General features: G+C 40.6%; 1 protein-coding gene across 13 annotated transcripts in view; it reads left to right on the top strand.

Moving 5' to 3' along the window:
* Positions 1-27,011, top strand: part of LOC131679280 (disintegrin and metalloproteinase domain-containing protein 33) — a 1,109,813-nt gene that overhangs the window by 765,468 nt on the left and 317,334 nt on the right. For all 13 annotated transcript variants that reach the window (XM_058960010.1, XM_058959995.1, XM_058960002.1 and 10 more), the window contains exon 7: positions 11,685-11,754. In XM_058960010.1, coding sequence (XP_058815993.1) covers positions 11,685-11,754 — 70 coding nt within the window. The remainder of the gene's footprint in view (positions 1-11,684; positions 11,755-27,011) is intronic.

The following is a 27,011-nucleotide window of genomic DNA, read 5'->3' as shown; positions in this document are numbered from 1 at the left end:
GCCACACGAAAGTTGGCAAATTTGATTAGCTCGAACATTCGTTTGTCATTTCGGGACACCGACAGGATCCGTAAAATGTCTGATTTCGATCGATGATCTTAAAACTTTCACAAGGTTGCCCTTTCTAGGTTGATTCCGTACGAAGGCTCCTGAATAATCAAAGCCGATCCGAAAACCAGTCAACTGAGATTGATTAATTCGAAACTTGGGGTTACCCCTGGCCCTGCCTCCGTCTTGTCTGAATCCTTTGAGAATGGATTGAGCATAAGTAAAGTTTTACGGAAGGAAGAAGGAAGCTTAAACTGCAACAGCACAAACCGGTTCGCCTCGGTCCATCAGCTTAGCGCTTCACGATGGAAAATGGAAGAAAGCGGTTGGTTGTACTTTTGCGACGGAGAACAATTTTCTTAATTTGCTTTAATCCCAACCGGAGCTATCGTCCAACACTTTAGCGTTATTTTTTTCTCTCTTTCGATAACTGGGTTAGAAACAAGGGTGCCAAAGGGATCAGTCTTGGAATACGAAGTGATTAGGAAGAACCTTTTGTTCCGATAGTCGGGCGTCCCTCGGGAGCTATTATTTATGGATGCTCTTAGCGTAATTGCTAGCGATTGGCGGGAAATGCTGATGGTTGCGAAACTGTTGAACGAAGAAATGCTGTCAAGTTTGTTGGTTGAGTATCTGAATGGCACCTTTCTGTTTACTACACGAGAGGAACCTCGTATTTTGTTCATTCCATTAATCTGCTATATTCCCATTCAAAACATATGTAGGTCTTTCCATACTAAAAATTAAAAATTTCTTTCAAAAAATTTACTTGCTGTCCTTAGCTAAAAAAATTACACGCTTTTTAAAATAATTAATTTTCCTTGAGTTTTGCTGTAAGTGCCAATACATTATTTAAGACATTTTTGGTAGTATCGGACGGGGCAAACAGATCGAAATGGTGAGTCAAACGAAAGCAACTATGTCATAAAAATTCCCACCACAGGCAGGACTCGAACCTGCAACCCTTGAGACTCCGGCCCAATGAACAAACCCTTATGCTATCCCTGGACTATGATGACGTCCCTGGAAGACCACATAATTGTCGCATGATACCACTAGAGAGCACACACAATAGCCGCTGCCACCGAACATGTTAACAAGGGTTGCATGTTCAAATCATGCGTCTGAGAGGAAATTTTTTTAACATAATTGCTTTCGCTTAACTCACATAATTGCTTTCGTTTAACTTCGTCGAGGTGCCATAGTAGATCTAAATACTGGTCGCAGTGGTTCGTCTCCAACGAAAAAAAGCTCACCATGTCAATCTGTTTCCTCTTTTGGATACAACCAAAAAGACGTATTTTTTGTTTTGGCCTAATATGATATTTTTTTCAAATTATGAGTCTTTGGACTTTTATAGTTTATAAACTTGATAGATTACAAATTTTTCAACAGCTGATTACTCGAAAACTATTCTATGAATGAAAAAAAAGTAATTTTTTTGTTATATAACTTATTTTTTTAATTCGTTTATTTGACACGGCTCATAGCGGTAGCTTAACGGAGCAGTGGATCTTTTATACGTTTACAATACATGTAAAAATAAAAATACAAGAAGAATTAATTAATTGGATCTCGTGCGCACAACTTTTTATTGCGAGCGGTGACCTTTTTTCGCGAGGTCTGTTGGCAAACAGTGTCAGGGGGGTCATTTAATTCTCTCTTGTTTTTCACGTCCCGGTCGAAGCTGGCTTGGTGTCCGGGGTCAGATGTTCTCCCTTGCTTCTTGCACTTATTGTTGATCAGTGTAAATCCGTCGTCATTGTTACTGCATTCGTTGCCGAAGTTGCTTATGGGGTGCTGGATGATTCTTTTGCGGTTGTCATTATGGTCCGAACAGCTGCCACAAACTCTGTTTTAGGTTGGTTTGCCGTAGATGAGTTGGCAATCGGTTGAGATGCATTTTCTTCTGCATCTTCCGCGCAAGGTTGTCCATGATGAGTTGTCTGATTACAATACTTGCACGTAAGAGTTTGCCCCTCATGAGTGCATAGCGTAGTTTGCATAATTGTAGTTCCGAGAGTATTGAGTTATATTGCCAAGCAGGAGGGTATAGGCCTTTCAACCCGCATCCTCACTACAAAAACGCCGTTAGGAGTACCCGGGAAGAAGTTTCTCCAAGTATCAGATGTAACGGATTCTACTTCTCCGTATTGCAACATGCATTTTGCAATTGGCTCAGGAGGGGTACGAGGTGATAGGTCATATAACCATACATCTATATAATCATTCTCAATGTATACGGGAATCTTAATTCCAACGTTGTCGCTTTCAACCACGTGTTTTAAGTTGTTCTTCAAAACGAAACGCTCGGCTTGTGCTAACGTGTTGCATGATATTAACACTACATTGCGAAGTTGATGATACTGAAGGTACAAGACTTCCGCAAGCCTAAGTTGCATTTTTACCTTCAGAAGGTATTCCACTTCACTAAAACTCGGTCGTTTTAAACAAAATTTAAAGTCAACGACCGCTGCGTTGGGTCGGAGTAGAGCTTTTTCGTCAACTTTACTCATGATGACAAGAATAATCCAATATTTCCCTTGTTCTCGAGACAATGCACACTAGATCGAGAGGCCTGTTGTTCACTTGGCTCGATTGTACGTCTGACTGCGGTAGAATTAGAAAGTAGACTGCTATATATAACTTATGCACTCTGCAATTATTATAAACAATTTGAATTCTTTAATAGCTGGTTCAAATCTTGTTGCCTATTTTTTTTGTTTTAAATATTAAGAATTGTATTTAAAAAATTGAGTAAAAATTTTACACTGAACTCCCTATAATAGGCCAGTTATAATTTAAATATTTCGCAAAGTACATTCTTCTCAATATAAATATAAATGTCATAAAGAATGGTGGTCTTTAAAAGTCAAGTAAGACGGTATAGGTTGGGCGAACCGCATTCGCACCACCCGAACACAATTGAGAATATCAGGGAAAAAATTTCTCCAAATGCCGTTTGTGACGGATTTCACTTGCCCATACTTCAACATGAACCTTTTAATAGAAGACCTGCTAGTACGAGGTGCTAAATCGTGAAGGCGAATTTCCGTCAGATCAAGGTCCATATACAAGGGGATCTTGGTTTTGATGTATAAATATTCGCCGTAGTGTTGTATGTTTTTCTTCGCCGCTTTATGCTTCGGCTAAGGAGTTGAATGTGATTAGTAGGAGAACCGAAAGCTATTAGGACCGTGGGGATAATTCGGAGCCCCCTAATTTCTCAGAAAATCGTAAGTCTTTCTAGCTTTCGTACATATTTGTGGAACCGCTATTCTAAAACTTTAATTTTGACAGATGAATCTCATTCTTTGGTTTTTTAGAAAGGAGATACTACATGTTTCATATTTTTTGCCATCCTCAAACCAAAAATCATTGTAATGATAAAACAGTAAATATAGTAACAAACAAAAGTGAAAAAATAACACGTAAGTGTTTTTGGAAGCTCCTATTTTATAGAATGATTTTTGTCTGAGTGAAAACCCAGATATTTTCAAGACGCTCACCACTTTTGTGCGAAATGAACGTACGGGTCTATTCGGATCCCCTATTCCATCAACCACCGTTCAGCGGCTTGCGGCTACGCACACGATTGCACACGCCACAACAAAGAAAATAAACGATGCGCTAATCGAAAGCTGTGATTAGTCATTATGTTTTTGCAACGCAATTTAAAATATATTAAAAATATTGCATAGTTGAACATAATTCCATTAAAAAAAATAAAAAAAAGATAGTCTGAATTGCCCCGTTTGGAGGTCCGAATTAAAAACGTAGAGTTTTGCTAATCGTCGCCTAGCGCTTCCATGGCGTAGTGCAAATGAACTGTTATGGCACCAAAATGTAGCTGAGGTTTCATACTAATAATTAGAACTTTCGTCCGATAATTTTTTTCAGATCTATCCACCTTAAAGGGCGGTCCGAATAGCCCCGGGTTCCCCTACTAATTGTCTCGTATGGTGTAGGTGTATGTGTGACACTTCAGTAAGCACAAGTTCCATTTTCTCCTTGACCAACTGTGCAACTGTAGGTTTTAGTTCGCGCTCTGTAGGTCTTGGACGAGTCTGCGAAAGTCAATCGCGATTGTGTTCTCCCGTAAAGGGTGCGATTTATTTATAGTTCACTGGCAGTTTGGGAGAACGGAACTATGTTGTGTTTACATATGTTATAACGTACACGTTAGAGCATCGCGGTATGGCTAGTATGTTTTGTTTGAATGCTGTTCGCAAGCGATGCGCTTTCTGATCTCTGATCTGTACAAATTGATGGAGCAGACCGATGGATATAAGTGAGCGGCATACAATTTAGGGTTTTGAAAACATTTTTGACAAATAACGTTTTAAAAATCCCATTCGGTCGATTAAGTTTTGGTCGAATTTAGTCATTTTCCAAAAACGACTGGAGAAATTTTTCAAATAACACTTGCTGAACTGTTGTTTACAATTTGTGTTTACGACGAACTTACCATGCCAAAGACTTAACATCCGAAGACGTCAAATCGCAAGTAGGCGGCTGCCAATCGGCATTACCCTTTTTTAAATGATTTTAAATGATTTAAATGATCTAATCAACAAATCGATAGTTGAAACGGCCATACGACATCACGAAAAAAAATGTTCCCAAATTGTAAATGAAATGCCATGAATTCTGGAACAATCACGCCACGATCAAAAATAATGTATCTTATATTGATGTTCAATTTTCCTTCCGTATTGCATCACACTTTTACTAATGGAGATGTTTGTTTTTATTTTGTGAACTTCAGTCACGGTATTCGCTATATATGCTACATTCAAAAGTGTTATCATATGATTATTGCTCTGGGCAGCCGGCTGCCGAGAATTTACGATAGAGATATCGTTTGTGGAATAATTCGTAAATTCTCAGTTTATGAAAAATGGAAGCAATGCCAGGAGACATCTGTCTTAATTGATAGGCTAAAGCCTAAGATTTAATTTAGTTGACTATTTCGCAGTATAAGCATGATTTATCGTTTCAAAGAAATCATACATTTCACACCTACACTCTTGGTTTTCAAAGAGTGATGAATGCTGTGAGATTGCTTTTCCACTACTCACGTATACAAAAAATAATATCGACTAATGTTTACACTTTTATGCATTTGAACGACACTCAATTAACTGGAGATTACTGGGTAGGGAAAGTTATGAAAATTTAGAGCCATAGCACTCAAGTAAGAGCGAGGATATGAAGTATACAGAGCGGAAAACTAGAAGTGTCAGGGTAATTAAAACAGGCCTAAAACCTTACGGGCTTAAGTTTTGTCTTCTGTTGATGGGAGTCGAACTTAGGCAGCATAACTACGAATCACTCAAGTCCACCAACATGCCTCCTTGTAAAGACAAACTTGTCCCTCTTTAACGTGACAAAGCAACAAATAAAAAGCCACGTGAGATCACCACTAAGAGCCTGTAGATTATTAGTATCAATTAAATTGATGCTGTTCATCTCTGTTTGCCTTTCGAATGTCGGGATAGATTTTTTATTATTATAATTGTAATTGCCATTGCGCTTACAGTCGTAGCGGGTTTGCTACATTGTGTAAGGTAGTACCTGTGTGTACAGCGGCTACCCACCGCTGCCGATGAATTCCCATCAGTTCCGCTTTTCATTAATCTATTCGCATTTTTATTCTGAATATTTTCCACAATATGGTCACAGACGCGAAAATGCAATTGCAATCATTCACATATACTTACGCCCGCGATCTCGCCAACATTGAAGCAATTGAGTTGTGGCACTTATGAATTTACAAACAGTTTCAAGCATTAACCCACTGCTCGCGCGATCACAAACCGGTTACGTCCGGAAGTCTCTGGCCTAGACCCTAGTAGCATGTCTTCAGTTGGCCAATCGAAAAATAGGTGACATGACAGGCAACCCTAGTGATATGGGGAATCTCACTCTCTTTTAGCATTCAGCACGCTAACATACATACGCTTAAGACCTTTGCTATCATCCATGCACACCAAAGCCCGTGGTCTCGCAAACATGAAAACACTCCAGTAATTAAGTGAATGGTGTAATACCATGTTCACACTACAGAGTTAAAACACGTTATAATAATTGGCAACAAGAAAAACGTCATCAAGATAGCGTTAAAACACGTTTTAACTCGTAGTGTGAACGTAATATAACACTAATAAACTTATAAACGCAATGTCAGGCGGGAATCTACAAACGCCCATGTTCGTGCGAAAATGCATCGTTCCCGTCCGGAAATTTTCTCCTTCGGTCTTAGCAGCCTAGGTCCACGCCTTCAGTTGGACCAAGAAAAAAATGACGTTCATATTCACTAGAAAACACGTTCCATGGCGACATGATCAGGAATTCTAGCGATGTGGGGAACTTACTTTCTTCTAGCATCTGTATTATTCACTAACAATTAAACATCAGATTTACGGTCCGCGCGCGATCATTTAAGAATACACGCGAAAATGCGAGTGGCTGCACGGTTAAAAAATCAAATTTATGCACGCGAAGTTACATACACGCTAGTGTAAGCGACCAACACGTTAACATAGAAACGCTCGAGCTCTTCGCGATCATCCACGCACATCTACGCCCGCGATCTCGCAAACCCTGGTAATTAATTGAACGATTTAGCGTTTATAAATCTACAAACGCGGTCTCAAGAGTAAACCTACAAGCGCCCATGTTCGCGCGATCATGGATTGGTCACGTCCGAAAGCTTCAACTCTCGGCCCTAGTAGCCTGGGCCCATGCCTTTAGTTGGATTAATAAAAAATGACGCTCATATCCACTAGACAACAGATGGTGACATGACCCGAAACTCATGTGATATTGGAGAACTCACTCTCTTCTAGCATCTAAACCGTGCACCGAAAATTGACAATCAGATTCACGATCCACGCACGATCATCCAAAAATACATGCAAATATGCCAATTGACACACGGTGATAAAATCGAATTTATACACGCGACATACAATCGGCCACGTGATCGAACAGGTTAACCTACAAGCCCTTCGCGATGATACATGCGATGGTGAAGTCTCTACGCCCGCACATATCTGAACCGTGCAAAGAATATCACATTCAGAATCACGGCCCGCATTCCTTTCAGTAGGGTTACAGCATCCATCCTTGACACACTACCAGTTTTCGACCATCCACACAACGTGGCAATTTCTATATCGAATTAGGAAAGCTAGCTGTGGGTCGAGAATTTGTGCGCTTCCCCTACAAGGACAATCTGGGCTGCAAACTTCAGACTGTCTAATTTACTGAGCCCTTCGATTCCTCTGTTCCATTTAGTACCACTTCCTCGTTGAGCTTCCGAACTACTCGGTCTAGTCCCCGATGATGAATGTAGCATACTCCGACGAAGAGTTCCCCGGCGAGAGAAGTTCGAATGCGTGCCAACCAGCCAGGTGCCGAGGTCAATTCGGCGGTTCCGGTGGAGTAGAGCGTCCGGTTGGCTGAAGTCCCTGGCGCGACTGGTGGGGGCTCGTCGCGGTCTACTCGGTTTAGTTCCCGGTGGTGAATCTGACTGTACGCTGACGGATAGTTCCCCGGAAAATGAAGTTCTACCGATACCGATTCTTCTTTGGTTTCAGTAGCAAAACTTCTTGAGCACCGAAACTTCTTTAAGCCCTTCAGTTCCCTTCTTGTGCCATTTAGTACCACTTCCTTGATAGGCCATTCAGCTCCCCGACTCGTTCGCGAACTTCTCGGTCTAGTCCCCAACGATGGACTTGACCTACTCCGACAGAGAGTTCCCCGGCAAGAGAAGTTCTCCCGAAACCGAGCTAATCAGCTAGGTGAAGAGGTCACTTCGGCTATACCGATGAAGCAGGGCGTCCGGTTCACTGGTGCCCCGATGACCCGTGACTGATGGTGTCTCGCCGCGGTCTACTCAGTCTAGCAGTGAACCTATCTTACGCTGACGGAGAGTTCCCTGGCGAAAGATGTTCTCCTAATACCGATTCTTCTTTGGTTTTCGCTTTATTTCTATCGGAATAACCGGTGGGGTGCCGTGGTCGGTCTTGCGATTCCGGATAAAGCGTGGCGTCCGGTTCGCTGGCGTTTCAACGACCCATACTCGGTGTTCTGTTGCAGTCTACTCGACTAGTTCTCTGCGGTGGATCTAGCTTATTCCTGCGGAGAGTTCCCTGGCGGTGATTGCTCTCTCGAAACCGTTACTCGATGTTCATCACGCCGTTTCCGCTGTAAGGCGGTCATGATCTACATCATAACTCTCTGTTGACTACGTTTCACGTCTCTACGTCACTTGTCATTCTGTAGGCTACATTATCCGGGTTGATGTTCGGTTCTCCCGTTTTATGTTGCTTCCTGTACCTCGCTTCGAACCTTGGACATTCGAAGACCACATGCTCCGGTGTCTCCTCGACGTTCTGACACTCCCGGCACAATGGTGACATTGCGTACCCGAACCGAGAAAGATACGTCCTGAAGCATCCGTAGCCCGACAGGAGCTGTTTCAGGTGGAAGGTCCTCTCCGTGCTTTCGATTGACTCACGTGATCGCGTCTATTGTATCCGTCAACTCCACTCATCACCATTAGTGACACGTCGTCCACGAAACGCACGATTTTCACTTTCCCGGGCAGCCGCAGTGCTAAGACCCCATCGTACATCCCGTTCCAAAGAATTGGACCGAGAATGGGGCTCTGAGGAACGCCCGCTGCTACTCGTATTGACCTCTGCCCTTCGTTCATCTTGTACGGCAATACTCTACTCTGGAAAAGCTTTTCAGGATCAGGCTCTTTCTTCTGTGCAGCGCTGCGGCATTGGCCTATACGAGGCTAGGTAGTCCAGTGACTTCCCTGACTTTGGCAGCAACACAAGCTTCGGTATCTTTCACATTTAGGAGAAAATTGCCATCATCTAAAGACTTCTGCAATAGCATCCTAAACATGTCCGGATATGCCAGAATCGCAGCTTCCAGCGCCACGTTTGGTATTCCATCCGAACCGGGGTCATTCTTTGATTTCAGGCGCTTCGACGCTTCTTCAAGCTCGTCGTTAGTCACTTTCCGATCGTCCGTGTTTGCTCCTTCTTCTTCGCTGTACGGTGTCGGTGATCAATGGCCGTTTACGGTTTCCGTCTACCAAAACGCTCCTCAGGACGTTTTAAACGAGTAGCTTTAGCGCCACCCCCGAAGAGGACCACTCGTCAGGTTAGAATAGCCCAGCATGAAACCTAACCTCAGGGCAGGTTATAGAAATTGATCCCGAAATGGCGCAAAGGAACGGTAGGTAAACACAAAATGTGAAAAGACGCACTCCGTTTCGCGTATAGATAGAGCCACTACTATATTTAGCAAAGACGCAAGAGAAATGATCGTTATACCAACTCGAAAGCTTATGCACTAGAAAAACGTTCAGTTATCATCACAGGCAGAACTCAGTCGAACACTCTTTCCCTCTCGCTTTGTAAGTAGTAGTGGGGACTGATTCCCGATAGCCCATCGGAGTAAAACAAACACAACGAAAATTCAAATCTACGGAACGACGCGAAACGTGAGAAATCTTGAGCGTTTTTTCAAAACCTCATATCTGCAATGAGTTACTCTCTTTGTTTACTTTCTCTTTCGATTTTTACGGCGTCACTATAACATTTTTCACTTATTTTACAGTACAGATCCAAAGACGGTGGTTTTAACTAGCATATTATGCAAAGAGTTGAGGGATAAATTTTAAAATGACCGAATTATTAACAGAAGAGAAAGTAAACAAAGAGAGTAACTCATTGCAGATATGACGTTTTGAAAAAACGCTCAAGAAATCTTGTCGAACCAAATTCACTACACGGGAAAGCTAATCAACATAAAAAATACAAACATTTCAGGGAACACTGACAGGAAAACATTTTATTGGACGGATTGAAATACGGCATTTATTCTTAACCTAGGTTTTATATATTCATTAAGCTTTACATTTTTCGTGTTCCTTCCCTTTCTAGCTTTCCCCTTTCCTGTCTACCTATGTGCGGTCAAAATTTCCTGCTAGCGGATAAAGCTGCGCTGAGCAGTACAAATGCGCGCTCGGCTTTAGCTTTCGAGCTGCAAACAAAGCTTTCGAAGGTTTGAGTTTTATATGTGTTGGATCTACGTACACGGATCAATGATCTATTTTTAACTTACATGCGTTATTTCAGGAACAGCGTCGATCTAGCAGAGCTGCATCTCAGCTGGGCCGACTGGTATCCCGGCTTCGGCACCGAATTCCTATCTCAAACCAATTCAGCGATGGCGACGAACGGCGTCTACAATGGCGTCGCAATGATGACGCTAATTAGGCCTTTGCCTACCGGGTGTTGAATTCGGCCAACTTTTCGACGGTGAAGATGGCCGTCGCTCTAACGAAGCGCGTTGATGATTTTGCTGCTTCCTTCCGACCTTTTGCCAAAAGCGGGAACGTGGGGTCAGCAGGGTGGTAAACGAGACGGGCGGTGTACCGAGAGTATGCGTCGCTAGAACGTGGATGGCGGAAAATCTCCAAACTTTCAATAAAAGAAAATAAGCCGTCGATCGGCTATTCGACGCTTTGAAGCTTTTTATCACACAACTCAATTATTTAATCTTACCTTCTTTTCACACACAAGTTCGCATGAAATGTAGCGAATTCAAATTTGTATTTCTGACCGCACAATTCACTGACCGCACTAGCTATGCCTATCGGAAAGGAACTTTTTTAATAAATTTAATCCTAGAAAAACTTCTCACATTTTCAACAAACTACCTTTTAAAACACACCGCGATACTAAAAAAAGAACTTCACACTGCTGCCTCTTCCACGATCAGGATCGAAATGGACGAGTTGCAGTTCTGTAAATCCTCAGACAGGCGTCAAGTGATTCGAGTATTCGTAGTCGGGAGTACTCTCTCTCGTTATTGCAATCATATTTTTACAAATACTACTCTTTCGACAACCATTTCTCTCGCTTGAATTTTAAGATTACTCTTTCCTCTTAACACATTCGTATCTATCCATTTCATTCTAATGCGCATTTGGGTTTTGGTGAGACGGAATATTTTTTGAAAGTTCATCCGAAATAGGCTAAAATTGCATGCAAGGGAATATTTGTACACAAGTGTCTGAATATTTCTTGATGTGATGCGTTTTGGCACAGTGGGCGTAGTGAACGAATAATAACAAAAATTACGAAAAAGGTGAACATGCTACAACTTTAACCCCATCATACATTCGAATATATCACCATGAATATTTTGGGCAAGAACAAGTTTTTTGGGAATACAAATAGTTTCATGAATACGAGGCTTACTATTCCTGATTCCAATAATTTGATCAGAATTTGCGAGAACAGCTCAGTTCACGAAATCGTAGTTGTATAAATCATTTTTTTCATGTAAAGCTAAAGGACTATTTCAGGGCTAGTGTTACAATCCTGTTGACCAGTAAGAACACCTCTTGGATAGGGCTCGAACAATATCGTGACCACCGCTTTACCTTCTGAACTACCAGATCAGGGATTCTATTATTAATTGCATATTAATATACGATGATTTTGTCTTCTATAAACGACTCCAAAATTACCTTATCATTGCTTTTAAAACAATTTTACACACTATCTAATCAATGTTTTGCTTATTTTTTTATATTTCAGACAATTACTAGCTCCTAATATTGTACAGAAACACTATCTCCCCAGCGGGTTCGCGCAGGATTCCCATCGAGTAAGTACCATTTGCGATACACAAAATTTAGAAACAAAAACCTCGAGCAGGCCATGAAAAATAATAAACGGCTGAAACTTGAAAAACTTTCAACTATTAGGCTGATGACAAGCTGAAGCGGAAAGCGAAGCGTTTGCGGACGCGTCTGAGCACTTTTGCCGCGTTCGCCCCGCTTTTACTATGACAGTATTGCGCGTTCTACATGCACACACCAAAGAGATAGGTCAAACGCATTCGCTTCGCTTACCGCTACCGCTTCGCAAATCGCGTAAGCATGTCATCGGCCTTACAACCTTAACGACGAACCAGACTCGTTTGAAAGTCCGACACTCGCGAAAACAACAACTTCCGTTGATCCGAAGCCGCGTGTGAACCAAGCAACTACACAAAAAAAGAACGACCGCCCCGTCAGAGTGGTTGGTCGGTATCGCACACCAACATCCTCTGTCTGAATTCGTGATTATTATTGCTCACGCCTGTTGTGTGCCACCACGACCCGAATACCGTTTGCGGGTGAGTTTGGTTTGGATGCCGAATTTTGGAAGGTACACAGAGTGTAGGTCACTGTGAAATTTACCCGAGTACATTTGTGAGCCGAACTAATCGATGGAACGTTTTGTAGATGTAGACAGTTCGCAGAAACTTTTTCACAGTGCCTAACGAAAGAAAAATATTTTTATTGAAACCTGTCGTGCCACCCGTCAATTTACTGCCGGACCGTGAAGAGTCCAAACAGTGGGGCGGGCTGGGCTCACAATTATGGTAACTTCAGGCAGTAATCAAGCGAGCAAAGCGTGCGTATTCACGGGGTCGTGGCCGAATCCGGCAAAAGTAAAGGGCGGGTACAGAAAAAAAGAGGCAACTCTTGCTGCTACAAGATTCTATTCATGTCTGGCAGGGAGTGTGGGAGCTATACAGACCTCGGGGACGGGGGTTAATACATGTGTAAGCTTCTTCCGTCACGAGAATCGAGCATTAGGTCGTAAATATCGGCGGCGAAATTGGTGCAAAGCATTCTTTTGTTGTTTTTACGATTATTTTCCGAATCAGACGACGGCGGGAGCAGGAAAAGGTTGCAAATTTTTATAAAGCTTCAAGAACCGACCTTCCATTTACTGTAATGAAGGGTGGCCATTTTGGCTGTATATGGCCGCCCAGCGTAACGGTATAGCTAAACACTGTGTGAATCGTCAAATGGGTCCTTTTATCGCGAATGGACGGGGCGGTCTGAGGCAGGTTGGGCATTCATGCTTTGGAATTTTTTGGAAACCATTACAATGGTGATGTTTGTACGTGGATCGAATTTGTGATTATGAGAGAACGGACGCCTCAAGGCATAAAAATCGTATAAATGTCAGTCTTTTCTTAGTGCTTCGATTAGGATTGTGAATTTTAATGATTGTAGATACATAAATTGAGCTTACAATTTTTTGTTACATTTTGCAGGAAAATTTATATACTAAAGGTCGATGTTATACATCCCCGACATAAACTGAACTTCTGTTCTGTATTGCTCATTCTGTTGTATATTCCAACAGCCTATAACCTCACGCTCATGAACCGAAATGTCAGTCTCACACCTATCAAACCGCCGGATATCAGAAACAAATTCTTTTTCAAGTGAAGCAATAGATTGCTGCTGAAACCCGATGCTCGCCAGCATCAATTTCCTTCCGACTGACAATCGGTTCACTGTCTGCATCAGCATTATCAATCAATCAATCAATCAAAATCGAATCTGGATGCCAAGCAATAATCGACCCAGTGGAAGAGAATTCGACAATTTTTCATCCAGTCATTGTGACCCAACTGCTGAAGCAGAAGCAGCAGCAGCCAACGCCCCACTGCAAACGATGACAATGGAATCGGAAAAATGCACTTGAAAGGTTTTCCCCCTGCACTTTTTTTCTTCTACTCCGTGAGCCAGCATCCGATGGAAGCCATTAAAGTTAGCGCAGCAAAATTGAAATTACAAATATTCAATTAAACTTTTTCCATTTCATTCCATCCTTTTTCCATCTATTGTCGAACGGCATCTTTTGTGGCCTCATTTTTTTGCTGCCCTCCTGTCTGCTGTGAAAGCTAAGGCCAAAATGACAGGTCATAATTTTCCGCCCTTCGATGAGTAAGTGGTGAAACTTTACACAAAAGAGTTATCCCCGTATAAATAAAGTACACGTCGTTCGGACATCAGCCGACTTTCTTTGACGTATCTCGCTGACAAAGAGCCGAAACTGCCAACAACTCATAAACTAGCACCGGCAGCTTCCGAATGATCCTTTATCATGACTTTCTTCTAGACGGGGAAGGGTATCGCTTAAAATCAATCTAAGTTCCATCGCGACCGGTGCGCTATGTAGAACTTTTAAATTGTGCCCGGATAAAACGCCCGCCCACTCTCTCTCTCTCTCTCGTTATCGCAATCATAAAACATCGCTCGCAACTCAGCATCAGCATCAGCAATCGTCGACCTCACCTCACGCCATAGTATAATCACTAGGACTCGTCCGTCAGTTAGTGTGCTTTTTCAATCATAAAAATGTTTCTGGAGCGCAGTGTTTCTTATCTGTTTCATACCGGTGCAGGTAATTGCAATCTGGATGGAATTTGCTGTAGAATAGGAGCGGTGAAACACTGTGGATGGTGATGGTGAAAAAGTGAATGCATAATTCAAAGCATGGCAGCAGGTCAAACAATTTTCAGCACAATGAGTCTTAATCACATGTTTTTGCTTCTCCTGCTACATTCATTCGACACAAATGTTTTTGGTGCCAATGGTTGTACGTTTCCTGGCTACAAGTTCTGGATTATAATAATACATAAAAATACCATAGAATCAGCATACTCATCATCGCAGATTTTACATACTATCCTGCAATATTCTAAACCCAATTAGATTATTTGTCAAATTTTCTTACAATTTATGAAAGAATTAGATCAGAGATTGAATATTGGATCTATTCTAATGCAATCGAGTGAAAACACTTCATTCGTTCCCTGGTTCACCGATTTGCAAAAGTTCTTTTTAACGCTATTCAATGGAGACGCGTGGTTATTTGTATAATGTCTGATCTTTGTCATTACCGAATAGAAAACTTGATGGAAAAGATTTGAAAGTGTATTGTTCAGATTTTGCGGTCCGGGTGCGGTAAATACCTTACGAACCGTACTATTCCGTGCCAGCATTCAATTACCGAGATCGACTGCATGATAAAGCCAATTATTATATGAATAGGGTTACCAGGGATCGACTATGAAAACTACCTTTGATGAACTTGCAGTAAAAAACAGAGAATTTTAGTTGATTGTACCGCCTTTTATTCGACAAATCAGCTCAAATGAAACGTTTCAAATCATCGCCGTTCGGTTATTTGACCGAATGCTGAATGATCGAAGACCATTTGATTGAATGCTACCCTAACCGAACGCCATTTGGCCGAATGTACGCTTTTGAAACGATTATACAGGGTGTTTGGTTCATGGTTAAGAATCTCTCGAGGGATGATTGACTGTCTTATTTGGAGAAAAAAAAATCGTTCTATACATACCATCAAATCACAACCGTTACTAAGGTAGTGAACTTTTTAAGTTAAAAACTTGTCTTGTCTTAAAATAGCTCTAACTCAAAAAGTATACTTTGTATTTCAAATCTTTTAGATCCATTCAATAGGTGAAAAAAAATTCCATTGAATGATGTCCTCACATTCAATGAGGTTAAGTAACCTTTTCACAGTAATTTACTTAAAATTTAACAATTTCGATCGATTTTTCGCTCATTTCGCGAAAAACGTAATAGTTAAAATAATCATATTAATAATAAAGATTGTTTGTCTTGAAGAGCTGCATAATTTGTTCATTGATATGATACACTTATCTTTACTTGTTTTCATGTGTTTGAGTTATTGAACTTTGATATTTTTATCCCATTTTCACTAGTACTAGCTCTTATTGAAAAAGTATGGCACTTATTGTACCTTTTCTTAATTTATTCGAAAGCTAGAAAAAATTTGAGAGAAAAAATTTATTAATACCTTTCAGTTAAGTGTATTTAGTGTTGTTTTTGAAGTAAATTAGTTTACAGTTAATGTTTTTATTAGCTTTTTCGTTAATTTACTTAAAAAAGTAAATAATAAACATCACCATTATTATTATCGAAATAATGCATCTCAGCAAGTTCTACAATTCTTTCTTTGACTCCATTCAATTATCACTTTTAGTTTCGAAGAAAACTCATTTTTATCACTTCGCTTCATATGCAAAAAACAACGATTTCGAACCCATTACAATTGTAGTGAGGTCATGCTGTGTTAACTATTTAATAGCAGCGAAATGAAAAGCGATAGGGATAAAGTGTCAAACAACAAGTTATAGAGAATGTTAAAAAACACCAAATGAACAATAGTAAGGATAAATTTAGTTGAATAATAATTAGAATAATTACAAAACTCTCCAAAAAACGCCAATCCAATTTTGAGTTATTTTACTAGTAAAAAGCCATTCAGTACACTTAACTAAAGAATATTTGTACATAAATCGAAAGAAAATTTTTTCAGCTTTCCAATAAAAACTTGGAAATAATGATATAAAGCATATTTTTTCAATTAGAGTCTTCTAAATACCTGCAAGTCGATTACAGTAAAAGTTTGTAATGAAATTACAAAGAAACGAGAAGAGATAGGAATATGATGTTGAAGAACAAAGTATGAATCTTCCTAAAACCCAACTTTTGGATAATAGATATTGCTATAATCATAATTCATTATTTTGAGAAAATTAACAAAAACCTTATCAAAAACACCAACTTTTAACCACTTTACAACTTAGTATTTAAAACTAATTAACTGAAAGATATGAGAACACGATTCAATAGAAAATTTTCTCACCTTTCCAATGAAACTAAAAGATCTAAAATACAAAGTATACTTTTAAAGTTAGAGGTATTTTAAGATAAATAAGTTTTTTACACAAAAAGTTCAATAACTCTGTAACGGTTGGGATTTGATGGTATTTGTAGAACGATTTTTTTCTCCAAATATGACAATCAGTCATCCCTCGTGAGGTTCTTAATCATGAACCAAACACCCTGTATAACCAAATATCCATAATAGGGAAATTCAAACACTGTCTAATTAAACAAATAATTCACTGTTTTTGTTTCTGACGTGAGTGTCAATACCTTTTTTAAGACTTTTATGGTGGTATCCAACGAGGAAAACAGATCAAAATGGCAAGTTAAACGAGAGCGATTATGCGAAAATCGAATTATTTTCGTATTTTTGTCATACAAAGTTACGTCTCCTGACGTATACGATCATCAACAATGACATTAAATTTAAATTTAATTTTTTGTTATGTTTAGAATTACGTCAAAAATAAAACTCAAGTTGAATTCTATTTAGTTATTAATCTGTTTACAATATTTGTAGTTATTATTGTTAACATTCTATGGTCATTTTCCTTTTTTGTAACATGAGTTGTCATTTCCTTGACTTTCTATGAGGGATGTTTACAAGAAATCCTTCATAGATTTCAACTAGGTCTGATTTCCAATTTTAATGGTAAAAAGTATTAATATTCTGCATATATACATTTCGGGTGTACGAGCGTATTGTTTTAAATATCCCCAAAAAATATGAATTTTATCAGTGACAATATTCTGAACATGACACAATTGAACTACTAGTTATTCACGAAATGACAAGATACAGGGTGTTTCATTGTTAAGTCCCACTCGAGGGGTGATGTAGGTCAGGTTCACATTTAAGAAAAAAAAATCGTTCAACACATACCATCAAATCTCAACTGTTAAGGTGTTATTGAACTTTTTCTGTAAATAACTTGTTTGGTTTTAAAATAGCTTTCACTCAAACAGTATACTTTGCATTTCACATCTTTTTTTTCTTCATTTAAAGGGTGAGGAAATTTGCATTTGAATGGTGCTCGGTTAATGAGTTTAAGTAAGCTTTTAAAAGAAAGCTTTTTTAAAGTTAGCTATTTTATCGAGTTCATTTAACTAAAATTTGAGTAGCTAACATCGTTATTTTAATATTTCAAATTGTTCATCTGAAAAAGTTGCATAATTTGATTTTTTGCGTCATATACTTATCTCTAGGTTATTGAAGTTAGATAGTTTTACCTCTTTTCATCTCATACTAGTCTAATTTGAAAAATAGGCGTATTTTGGATTTTTTTTCTTAACTCAATAAATTATGAAGCGAGATCCTTCAAAATGGGGTTTGTAATGTACAAAAGCTTTTTAGTAATTTCATTACAAGATGGCGGCGTGCAGCATTTTTCCGCCAGCGAGTTCTTTTTTGGAAATGGTTCACGGCCGGAAATCTATCTCCCGTAATTTTTGACCTAGAGCCAAAAATCAAAGTTTTTTCGATTTCTTAGCGCGATAGCAAGTGACATATGGAGATTTTTTTTCGATATTTTGATTTTTTGCGAAATTGCATACTTTTGAATAGAAAAATGCAGAGCATGTGTTTAAAATCGACATAGAATTTCTTATTTAAAGACCTGTTTTAATCCACCCAGTGGTGCAATTGTGCCTTTCTCATTTCTACAAACTATGACTCTATAGCCAATATAATATTACGTGGAGGTTAGTGGGGGTGCAATGAGAAGTGATCGAACGGAAGTTCGAAGGGAGAGGGTGGCTTAAAAAGGAAGGGGAGGTGATGATCAGTGAAAGCCCCCCCTTACACCCCTAGCTTTGCCCCTGTAAAATCCATGAACCCTATGTCAGTCGAAAAAAAATATTAGGTTGACTATTTTCAGAGTGATTGCGTAACCTTTCTATATGAGAAAGTTTTATGCCAAAGTCTAAAAAAAGTCAATCTTTATCAATTTTTTTTTCGAGACTACATCAAATCTCGACGTTTCATGCATTTTAAAACTAAAAACATTATTCAGTTACTACTTCTATGAACTCAGGAACAGCCGTAGATGGCCAATGTCAAAGCGACTTTGGGGTGTTATTAGTGATCTAGACTGTCAAATCCAAATAGTTTTGCATCCATTTTGAAACGTTTTGGATCGTTTTGATATCATAGTGGTATCAGTGTACATGGAAAATTTCTGTATGGTCGCACTCTTAACCTTCCGGCAGTCGCGCTAGTGCACCTGAGTGCACGCTGCTCTGAAAATCTAGCGAAATCGTCTTAGAGCAGCTGCGCCATTTGCCCGACTTCCGGAGTGTTAAACCCGTAACTCAGGGACCGAATTTTTGATCGACGCAAAATTCAAATAGCAGCCAATGGGAAGGTTGGACCTTTCATTTGAAACTAAGTTTATGCTAATCGGTTCCGCCATCTTTGAGAAAAATAAGTGACATTTTTGACACATACACACATGCGCACGCACACACACATACATACTTTGCATATCTCGACGAACTGAACAGGGACATGCTAATTGGCCCTTCGGGCCGGGATTAGATTGTCAATTTTCAAAGTGATTTTGTCTATATGACGGCGCCGGTAGTTGAGTGGTGAGCGTAACCACCACTCATTCCAGTTGGCCTGGGTTCAATTCCAGCGAAAAAAAAAGCCTGGGTTCTGAGGTGAAAAAATCTTTGGTCACGTCCTCCTTCGGAAGGGAAACAAAGCCGTTGGTTCCCGGTCGATGAGTTGATGGATCGATATCTAGTTCAGATATCAGATAATGGAGTCACCTCTTTTGCATCGGTAAAGAAGAAGTGGAATCCAACTTCTATACTCACTAACAAATATCCTCCTCCCGTGATACTTGTGGAGTGCGCAGTAGTATATACTGCCTCTAGCAAAGGCAAGTATCGGACTAACCATTCCTTCCCTTTCCTTCCGCGATCTACGTTCAGGCCTGGCCGGCGCCGGTATTGATCAATAAACACTTTAGGAGTACCAGGAGTTGCACAATGAAATATAGTTTCGCTACTCCCAAGCATAATTATCTACTGATTCCCTGTGCAACTTCAGCTAGTCCAGATCGATAACGAAGTAGCAGACAGGGATGGTCGCACAAGCTCAAGCTCAAGCTCAGAGTGATTTTGCCTATATGAGAAAGCCAAAAAACCTGTATTAATCCACCTAGTGGTGCAATTGTGCCTTTCTCATTGGTTCAAACTACGATTCCATGGCTAATTATGTTCAATATAATGGTAGAAATGTCTATTACATATTCAGTACGATTTGCACATACATACAACGGATCAACAGCCACGAACTTGAGATGCTATGTGTCGACACTGAAACACTTGAAACCAGCGGAGGATCTAGGAAGAAGGTCTGCCGGCTGTTCGGCCATCCATGGAAGCTGTCCTTCAATATCAGCTTCTTTCTCCGAACAGCCTAGATAAGCCGTGAAGTGTCGGTAGTGGTTGTTTCAACCGGCTAAGAATTACTCTACGGACTACCTGTTCCAGTGGTAAAAATCCACCAAACACGGAACCCCAATTACATAGTGTTATGCGACCCGTGGCATAGGTAAAATTGTTGAGGAGGTTTAAACTATTCTCAATGGCGAACGGAGCCTGGGAAGAGCTGGGCAAACTCCCCAGTATTCTGCATTACGCAGCAGAACGTTCACTCTACACAACGAAGTTTTTTCGCCGGGGATCTGCTTAATTTTGCCGATTTTTTGTTGGCTGGGGGTTTACTGAGACTCTTGGCTTGTGGTAGTTCGGTGAAGTTTTGCTGGGTTTCGATTATCAAAGTTCGGTGTGTACGGACGAACCTGCCCAGAGACCGTGTGGTATCCGGCCAAGAATTGAGCCACTAAGTTCCTGCTCCCATGTCGTAGGAGGCGACTGAAAGTAGGAGTCCCTAAGTCAAAATGTAGCTCCGTGTCGAGGACTTGGTAACTGGAGGATCTAAAATATGCCAGTCGCGTACATTATTACAGTCATTATTTTCTTCGCAAATCGTAGGAATCAAATGATCGTGCCCCATTTAAACCTGATATGACTCGCTATATGCGTTAACATCCCAACTAGCTTTGTGTCCTCTAGTTGTTGTGCCATTTATGTTTGGATATGAAATGTAAAGTTCTCCAATAAACAATAGTTAGAATAGCACAAATCAATCTCCAGCATAAACGTACAGCAACTATGAATTTATCTCGACTCATGCAGGAAGGTAAAGCTTCCATATCATTGGTTCAAGAACCGTATTTCCATAAAGGAAACTTCTATTTTGGAAAGTTACTTAACACTGCCTTTATTGCTTACAACAAGACAGGCATGACTAACCCACGTGAAATGCCTCGTGCTTGCATTCTTGCAAATAAGGCTATTGACGCGTGTCTCATATCGGAGCTCACTACTCGCGATATCTGTGTTGTCACAGTTACACTGACTGTCGGAAACGTAGAAAAAAATATATCAGCATATCTACCGAGTCATCTCCTTCTGATGATTTCAAAAGCGTTGTAGCATATTGTAGCAGAAATGGGCTTCCGATCATTATCGGCAGTGATGCGAATGCTCATCACATCATTTGGGGCAGCTCAGACATCAATCTGAAAGGCTCTGAACTGATGGAGTACATAAGTAGTACAAATCTCTATATTTCGAATGTGGGAAACCGACCAACTTTTGCGAGGTCTGGAAGGGAGAAGGTGTTAGACATAACACTTTGCTCTGATAGAATTTTGCATGAACTGGGAAATTGGCAGGTTCCAAACGTCTCTATCCAATCATAAATATATTTTTTCGATCATTTTGATGTCACCTTCAATGTGGTAACATATCGTAATCGTAAATCTACAAACTGGGACCTCTTTTTGGATTACATGGCGACTAAATTTCATGGATATTTTCCAATAATTAGTCAACTAGACGACTTAGATGACGTCGTGGTTACGACAAACTCATTCATATTAGCATCCTACGAAGAAGCTTGTCCACTTCGTATTGTTAAATCGACTAGGGGAACCCCTTGGTGGAGGGCTGAGCTTGAATGAATGAAGAAGGTTATGAGAAGAGCTTGGAACCGGCGTCAGCGTGATGACTCCAAGGATTTCAGGTCAGCTCGTAGTGCATATAAGAAATGTCTTAGATCTGCAGAGCGGGTGGTTGGCAAAAACCTGTGCTCTAACGTCCCTTGTCTGAGCGAGGCTAGCAGGTTAAATAAAATTCTCTCGAAATCGAAAGATTTTCGGAAGAATTCCTTAAAAGCCAGAGATGGTGTTTAGGTGACCGACGAAAAATATGTTCTTAATTGTTTCTTCGACGCACACTTTCCAGGTTGTATCGATCCGGAGCTGAACAATGTTCACAGATCTCATTCTGGTGATTCGGACTCGTGGGCGTTAGCACGCACATTGGTTACCACTGAATTGGTCAAGTGGGCAGTTGACAGCTTTGCTCCATACAAATCTCCCGGAAAAGATGAAATACTTCCCGTGTTACTACAAAAGGGATTGGATATTCTCAAACATGTCTTGAAAAAGGTTTTGCTTTCCAGTCTTGCTACCGGGTATATCTCGAAAGCATGGCGAGAAATAACTGTCAGATTTATTCTCAAAGGGGGGCGCTCAAGCTATGAAGAAGCCAAGAGTTTTAGGCCTATCAGCTTAAGTTCTTTTTTTCTAAAAGCTTTGGAACGGATAATCGGTCATCACATCAGGAATGTAATTTAGTTGAAATGTCTACTGCACAAAATGCAACATGCATATCAGTGTGGGAAATCCACGATCACTCTGCTTAAAGATGTTGTTTACAACATTAAAAAGGCCTTCTTGCTCAAGCAATTTAGCATGGGTGTTTTCCTAGATATTGAAGGTTCTTTTGACAATGTGTCCTTCCAGTCCTTTCTGGAAGCGACGCATGGTCATGTGGTATGTGCATGTATCTCGGGTTGGATAAACGCAATGCTTAGTAATCGCATTTTTGCTCGTCACGGAGACAAGCAGAGATACAGAAGTTGAGTATTTGTGGCTATCCTCAGGGTGGCGCTTTGTGACCTTTGCTATGAAATCTGATTGCCGACGGCTTGTTGGAGAACCTCAATGAGCTTGGTTTACCAGCCTAAGGGTTTGCTGACGATTACCAAACACTAATTACTGCACTTAGCATCGGAACAATCTTTGATTTAATGCAACAAGCATTAAAAACAGTGGTGTCGACAAGTTAAATGATCAGTTAATTCAAACAAAACTTGAATGGTTCTTTTCACGAAGAAGCGAAACACAATCGTGGACTACAAACTGAATTGGTCTGCTCACATTGAGTACAGAGTCAAGAGAGCGTGCATGGCCTTCGGGCAGTGCAAACGAACTTTTGGAAAGACCTGGGGTGTCAAACCTAAATACATCTATTAGATTTACACGTCAATTGTACGTCCAAAACTGTCATACGGATGCCTTCTGTAGAGGCAGAGGGGAGAGGTGATCACGGTCCAGTCTACAGACACTTCATATAAAAACTTGCAGAGACAAAAACAGTAAAACTAGCAACCATGAAGCATAACAGAAGATCCCATAAGCTTTGCATGGGCTTGCCTCTTTACTTCTACTCATAATACCTTCGTCCGCGTTTGGCTGCAGTTTTTGACATTTCGCTAGTATGTGTATAAAGTGTCTGTAGTCTAGTCAAAGCTAAACCATCAGAAGAGAATGGCACTCATGGCGTTGACTGGTGCTTTCACCCCAACTTCGAATGATGTCCTCGAGGCCCTTCTATATATCAAACCTTTACTCACCTCATACAAGGAGCACTATCATGTGCATACAGACTGCAGCTTACTGGGCTTTGGAACAGTAACCATGTTGATCTTGCTACCAGTCATACACGATTCTGGTCACAAATGGTTACATGGGGTGAAGATATTCTTGCTCCCAGCGATGTAACACTCACATGTAGTTTTCCTTACAGGACATTCCATGTAAAGATTCCTTCTCGAGAGGAGTGGTTGACAACATACACAAGTGGCTTGTTACACTGACGGTTCACTGATGGAGGGACGTGCTGGTGCTGGTGTCTACTGTCGTGAAACGAGATTGGAACAATCTCACTCACTAGGTAGATACTGTGCCGTATTCCAAGCAGGATTATCTGTGAGGTATAATCGGCTCTTCAACAGAGCTTATCCGGTAAGGTTATAAACTTCTGCTCCAATACTCAGGCTGCAATCACGGCCCCTAGCTCAGATAAAACACGGCTCAAGCTGGTGATCGCATGCCGAAACCAAATTCAAGAACTAAGCATTGACTACCCGGACATTCCGGTATTACTGGTAATGAACGGGATGATGAATTGGCTAGGACAGGTGCAGCGATTGCCTTCGTTGGTCTTGAGCCCGCGCTGCCTATTTGGACAAGTTGGATAAAAGAAATAGTACGGTCCTGGGCTTCGTCTGAACATCGTAATTATTGGAGATATCTACAAACGTGTCGCCAAACAAAGGCGCTTGTAAATAGAACAAACATGCCCAGTGCTTTCTAAAAATATGCATTTTTCGAAATTCTACTGCGGTATGCTGACCAGGGCTTTAACCGGCCACTGCAAACTCAATTATCGCATGGTAGCTGTTCAGCACGCTGAGGCATTTTCATATGATCTGTGTGAATCCAACAACGGAACTTCATATCACCAGATATGTGACTGCCCAGCAATAGCGCTATTGCAATTTCAAGTTTTAGATGACAACGTGTTTGGACGACTAAAACTCAGAGACGTACTAAAGTTCCTTGTCCAATATAGTAAAGGGTTTTAGATTTACTCTCAGGTCATTTGAATTAGTTGTGAGTTCAATTTACCTGTTTTTGTGCTGTTATTTTTCCTACCCTTCCAATTCTACTTCCTCTCTCCTCGTTCTTCTTCCGTTCAGGAAATGATGAGCAGACAAGGCAATGCACAAATCCTCGACTACATACGGGGAACGTGCAATTTAAGTCAATATATCCTGATTCCCCTGGATCAATACCGAATATAAATGCTAAGAATCCAGCTGACATTGTCCATCTATGAAACAGTCAATCCCGTACTCCGAACGATCTTCAAACACTACCACTCCATCAATCTCGACTTCCCGAGCGGGCGTGTAGATACGACAGCGCTAGTGAGCTCTGAAAAAGCCATATCGCTTCATTGCTTTGATCTGGCTAACACGACCCTGAGCTTATCCGAACGGATTTTTGCTATCAGCAGCGTTGCCAATGTTCCAGATTTTTCCTAACTGAACAGACATTTGTTCAAGCCAGACATTTTTCCAGATTTTTTAAATTTTGCCAAATTTTTCCAGATATTCTGAATTCTACGTTAAACCCCAGAAGGAATGCCATTATGCCAGATTTATCTGGCACAGCTAGAGTTTTTTTAAGCCTTTAGCAGAAAGGTAAACCTTTCCTTCTATCAGATTCATAAATTATAGAGATTGCTACACACAATTTTTTTTATTTTCCAAAACAAAAATCGATTAATGTTCTATGAAGACCAAAATGTATGTCAAATTTCGATGACTTTGAGGTCACTGTCAAGAGACAGATTTTTCCAGACATTTTTATTTGAACTGGCAGGTTTTCTTTGAAAAATAGTGGCAACCCTGTCTATCACGGACACGGTTTTGAAGCGTTCCATTGGGTCCGCTAAAAACTTTAACGAATTCAAAGATGTAGTTTTGTCTTTGGGTCAGTAAAATATCTCAAGTCAGCTTACTTTTCAGGGGAAAGCATCACCACACGGGGACATCCCTCGCGCAAACAGGAAAGAAACAATAAATCAATAGAAAGATAAAAACTATTTGCCAATCCGGTTTCCAGTCACAGACCGATCCAGTCTATACGACTGACTATTATTGAATCAACACATCATACGCGATAAAGTTCATCTAAAATATGCACAAAGCGAGACCGAAATAATACACACCACAAAAAAATAATACAGCCGGCCGATCCGAGAGCACGAACGACACATCAACTTGTTAGAACCATAAACATGATAAATCCTTGGAGGTTTTCAGCTCTTCTAAGTATAGGGAAAAAAACATTTGGCTGCGTATTTTTTAAATTTATGTTTATTTTCCGTCATCCTCTGTCCACACTGAGCGCCTGACGCGAGAAAGGTCACTTGGCCATCCAAACGAATTCTAGATTCAATCAAAAGAAAAAATTACAAACAATTGTCCGGCAAATATAATATTTCGACAATTATAACACAATAGCAAAACCACTGCGACAAGAATATTGAACTATTTCAATATTTAGAATTTCCATTAAGTAAAAAAATCTAGAAATTTAACAAAACGTTTTATTCTCATAGCTATTTGCAGAAACCTTTCCCAACTAGGTACAACTTTTGCAGCGGTATTTCAAAATAGCAAAGAAATAGAATCCTCAGCAGAAGTAAAAGACACAGCAGCTCGGTGCCGTTCACAGCGAAAGCACTCATGCATATTCATCTTTAGTAGCGAGGGGTGAATTTGTTCGAAAAGTTTGCATTAACCAGCCACCACCACCCCTCAGCTCCAGACCAGACTAGAATGCGTTAGCAGTTTACAACTCCCTAAACTATTCCTTGGCGAACGCAGAAGGGGGAGCTCTATATCTGCTTTCAATAGCACCGAAGCTCTCCGGTTTTTATACGCCCGATGCGGCCCGTTCGTGGTGGTCTCTAGCATGAACATGGACTAAACGCTACGCCGCTGCGGAGTGCTGGCAGGAACGGGCTTGCAGCTGTCGGAGATACATGCGGAACGCAAAATCGTAGGAAAAAGCCCCGGTAATGCCTTCTGAAAGCTCTCTCGCCATCCTGCCGATTCGTACCAACCAACAAAGTGCTCCGTTGTTGTAGGTACAGCCGGGTTGCACGAGGTATACAACAGCAATAGTTGGTTCTAATGTTGGAGGAGATTATTCCGATACGGCTACGCTCAAGCAAATAGTTTTCACCTGGTGAAACTCCAGGAGGCGCCACCTCCGTGTAGAATCGGGTCTGATGAGATGGGCGGTTATGGATAAGCTGCATTACCTAAACCCTCAGCTAACACGATGGTGGTTAGTTGCACTGCGCTTAAGCAAACACCTTCATGCTGGCAGTGAATTAAAGATGAGTCTACTACATAGACACAGCTGGTTGAATTATCCGGGCGGTTAGAGTGAAGGTAAACTTAGCTAGTTAGGTTAAACGGTATCAGTTGAGCGGTGCCTGACCTCCGAAGCAAAAACCGCCGAATAAAGTCAAAAGAAGGTTTTAAATGAATAGACGTGTTTTGAGTTCGTTCTCGAAAATCTTTGTAGGTGGTGCATTTTTTTTATTCCTAGCGTGATCCGAAGGA

Source organism: Topomyia yanbarensis, chromosome 1 (assembly GCF_030247195.1).
Source record: "Topomyia yanbarensis strain Yona2022 chromosome 1, ASM3024719v1, whole genome shotgun sequence".
Taxonomy (NCBI): Eukaryota; Metazoa; Arthropoda; class Insecta; order Diptera; family Culicidae; genus Topomyia; species Topomyia yanbarensis.
This window is presented reverse-complemented; position numbering and strand designations above follow the sequence as displayed.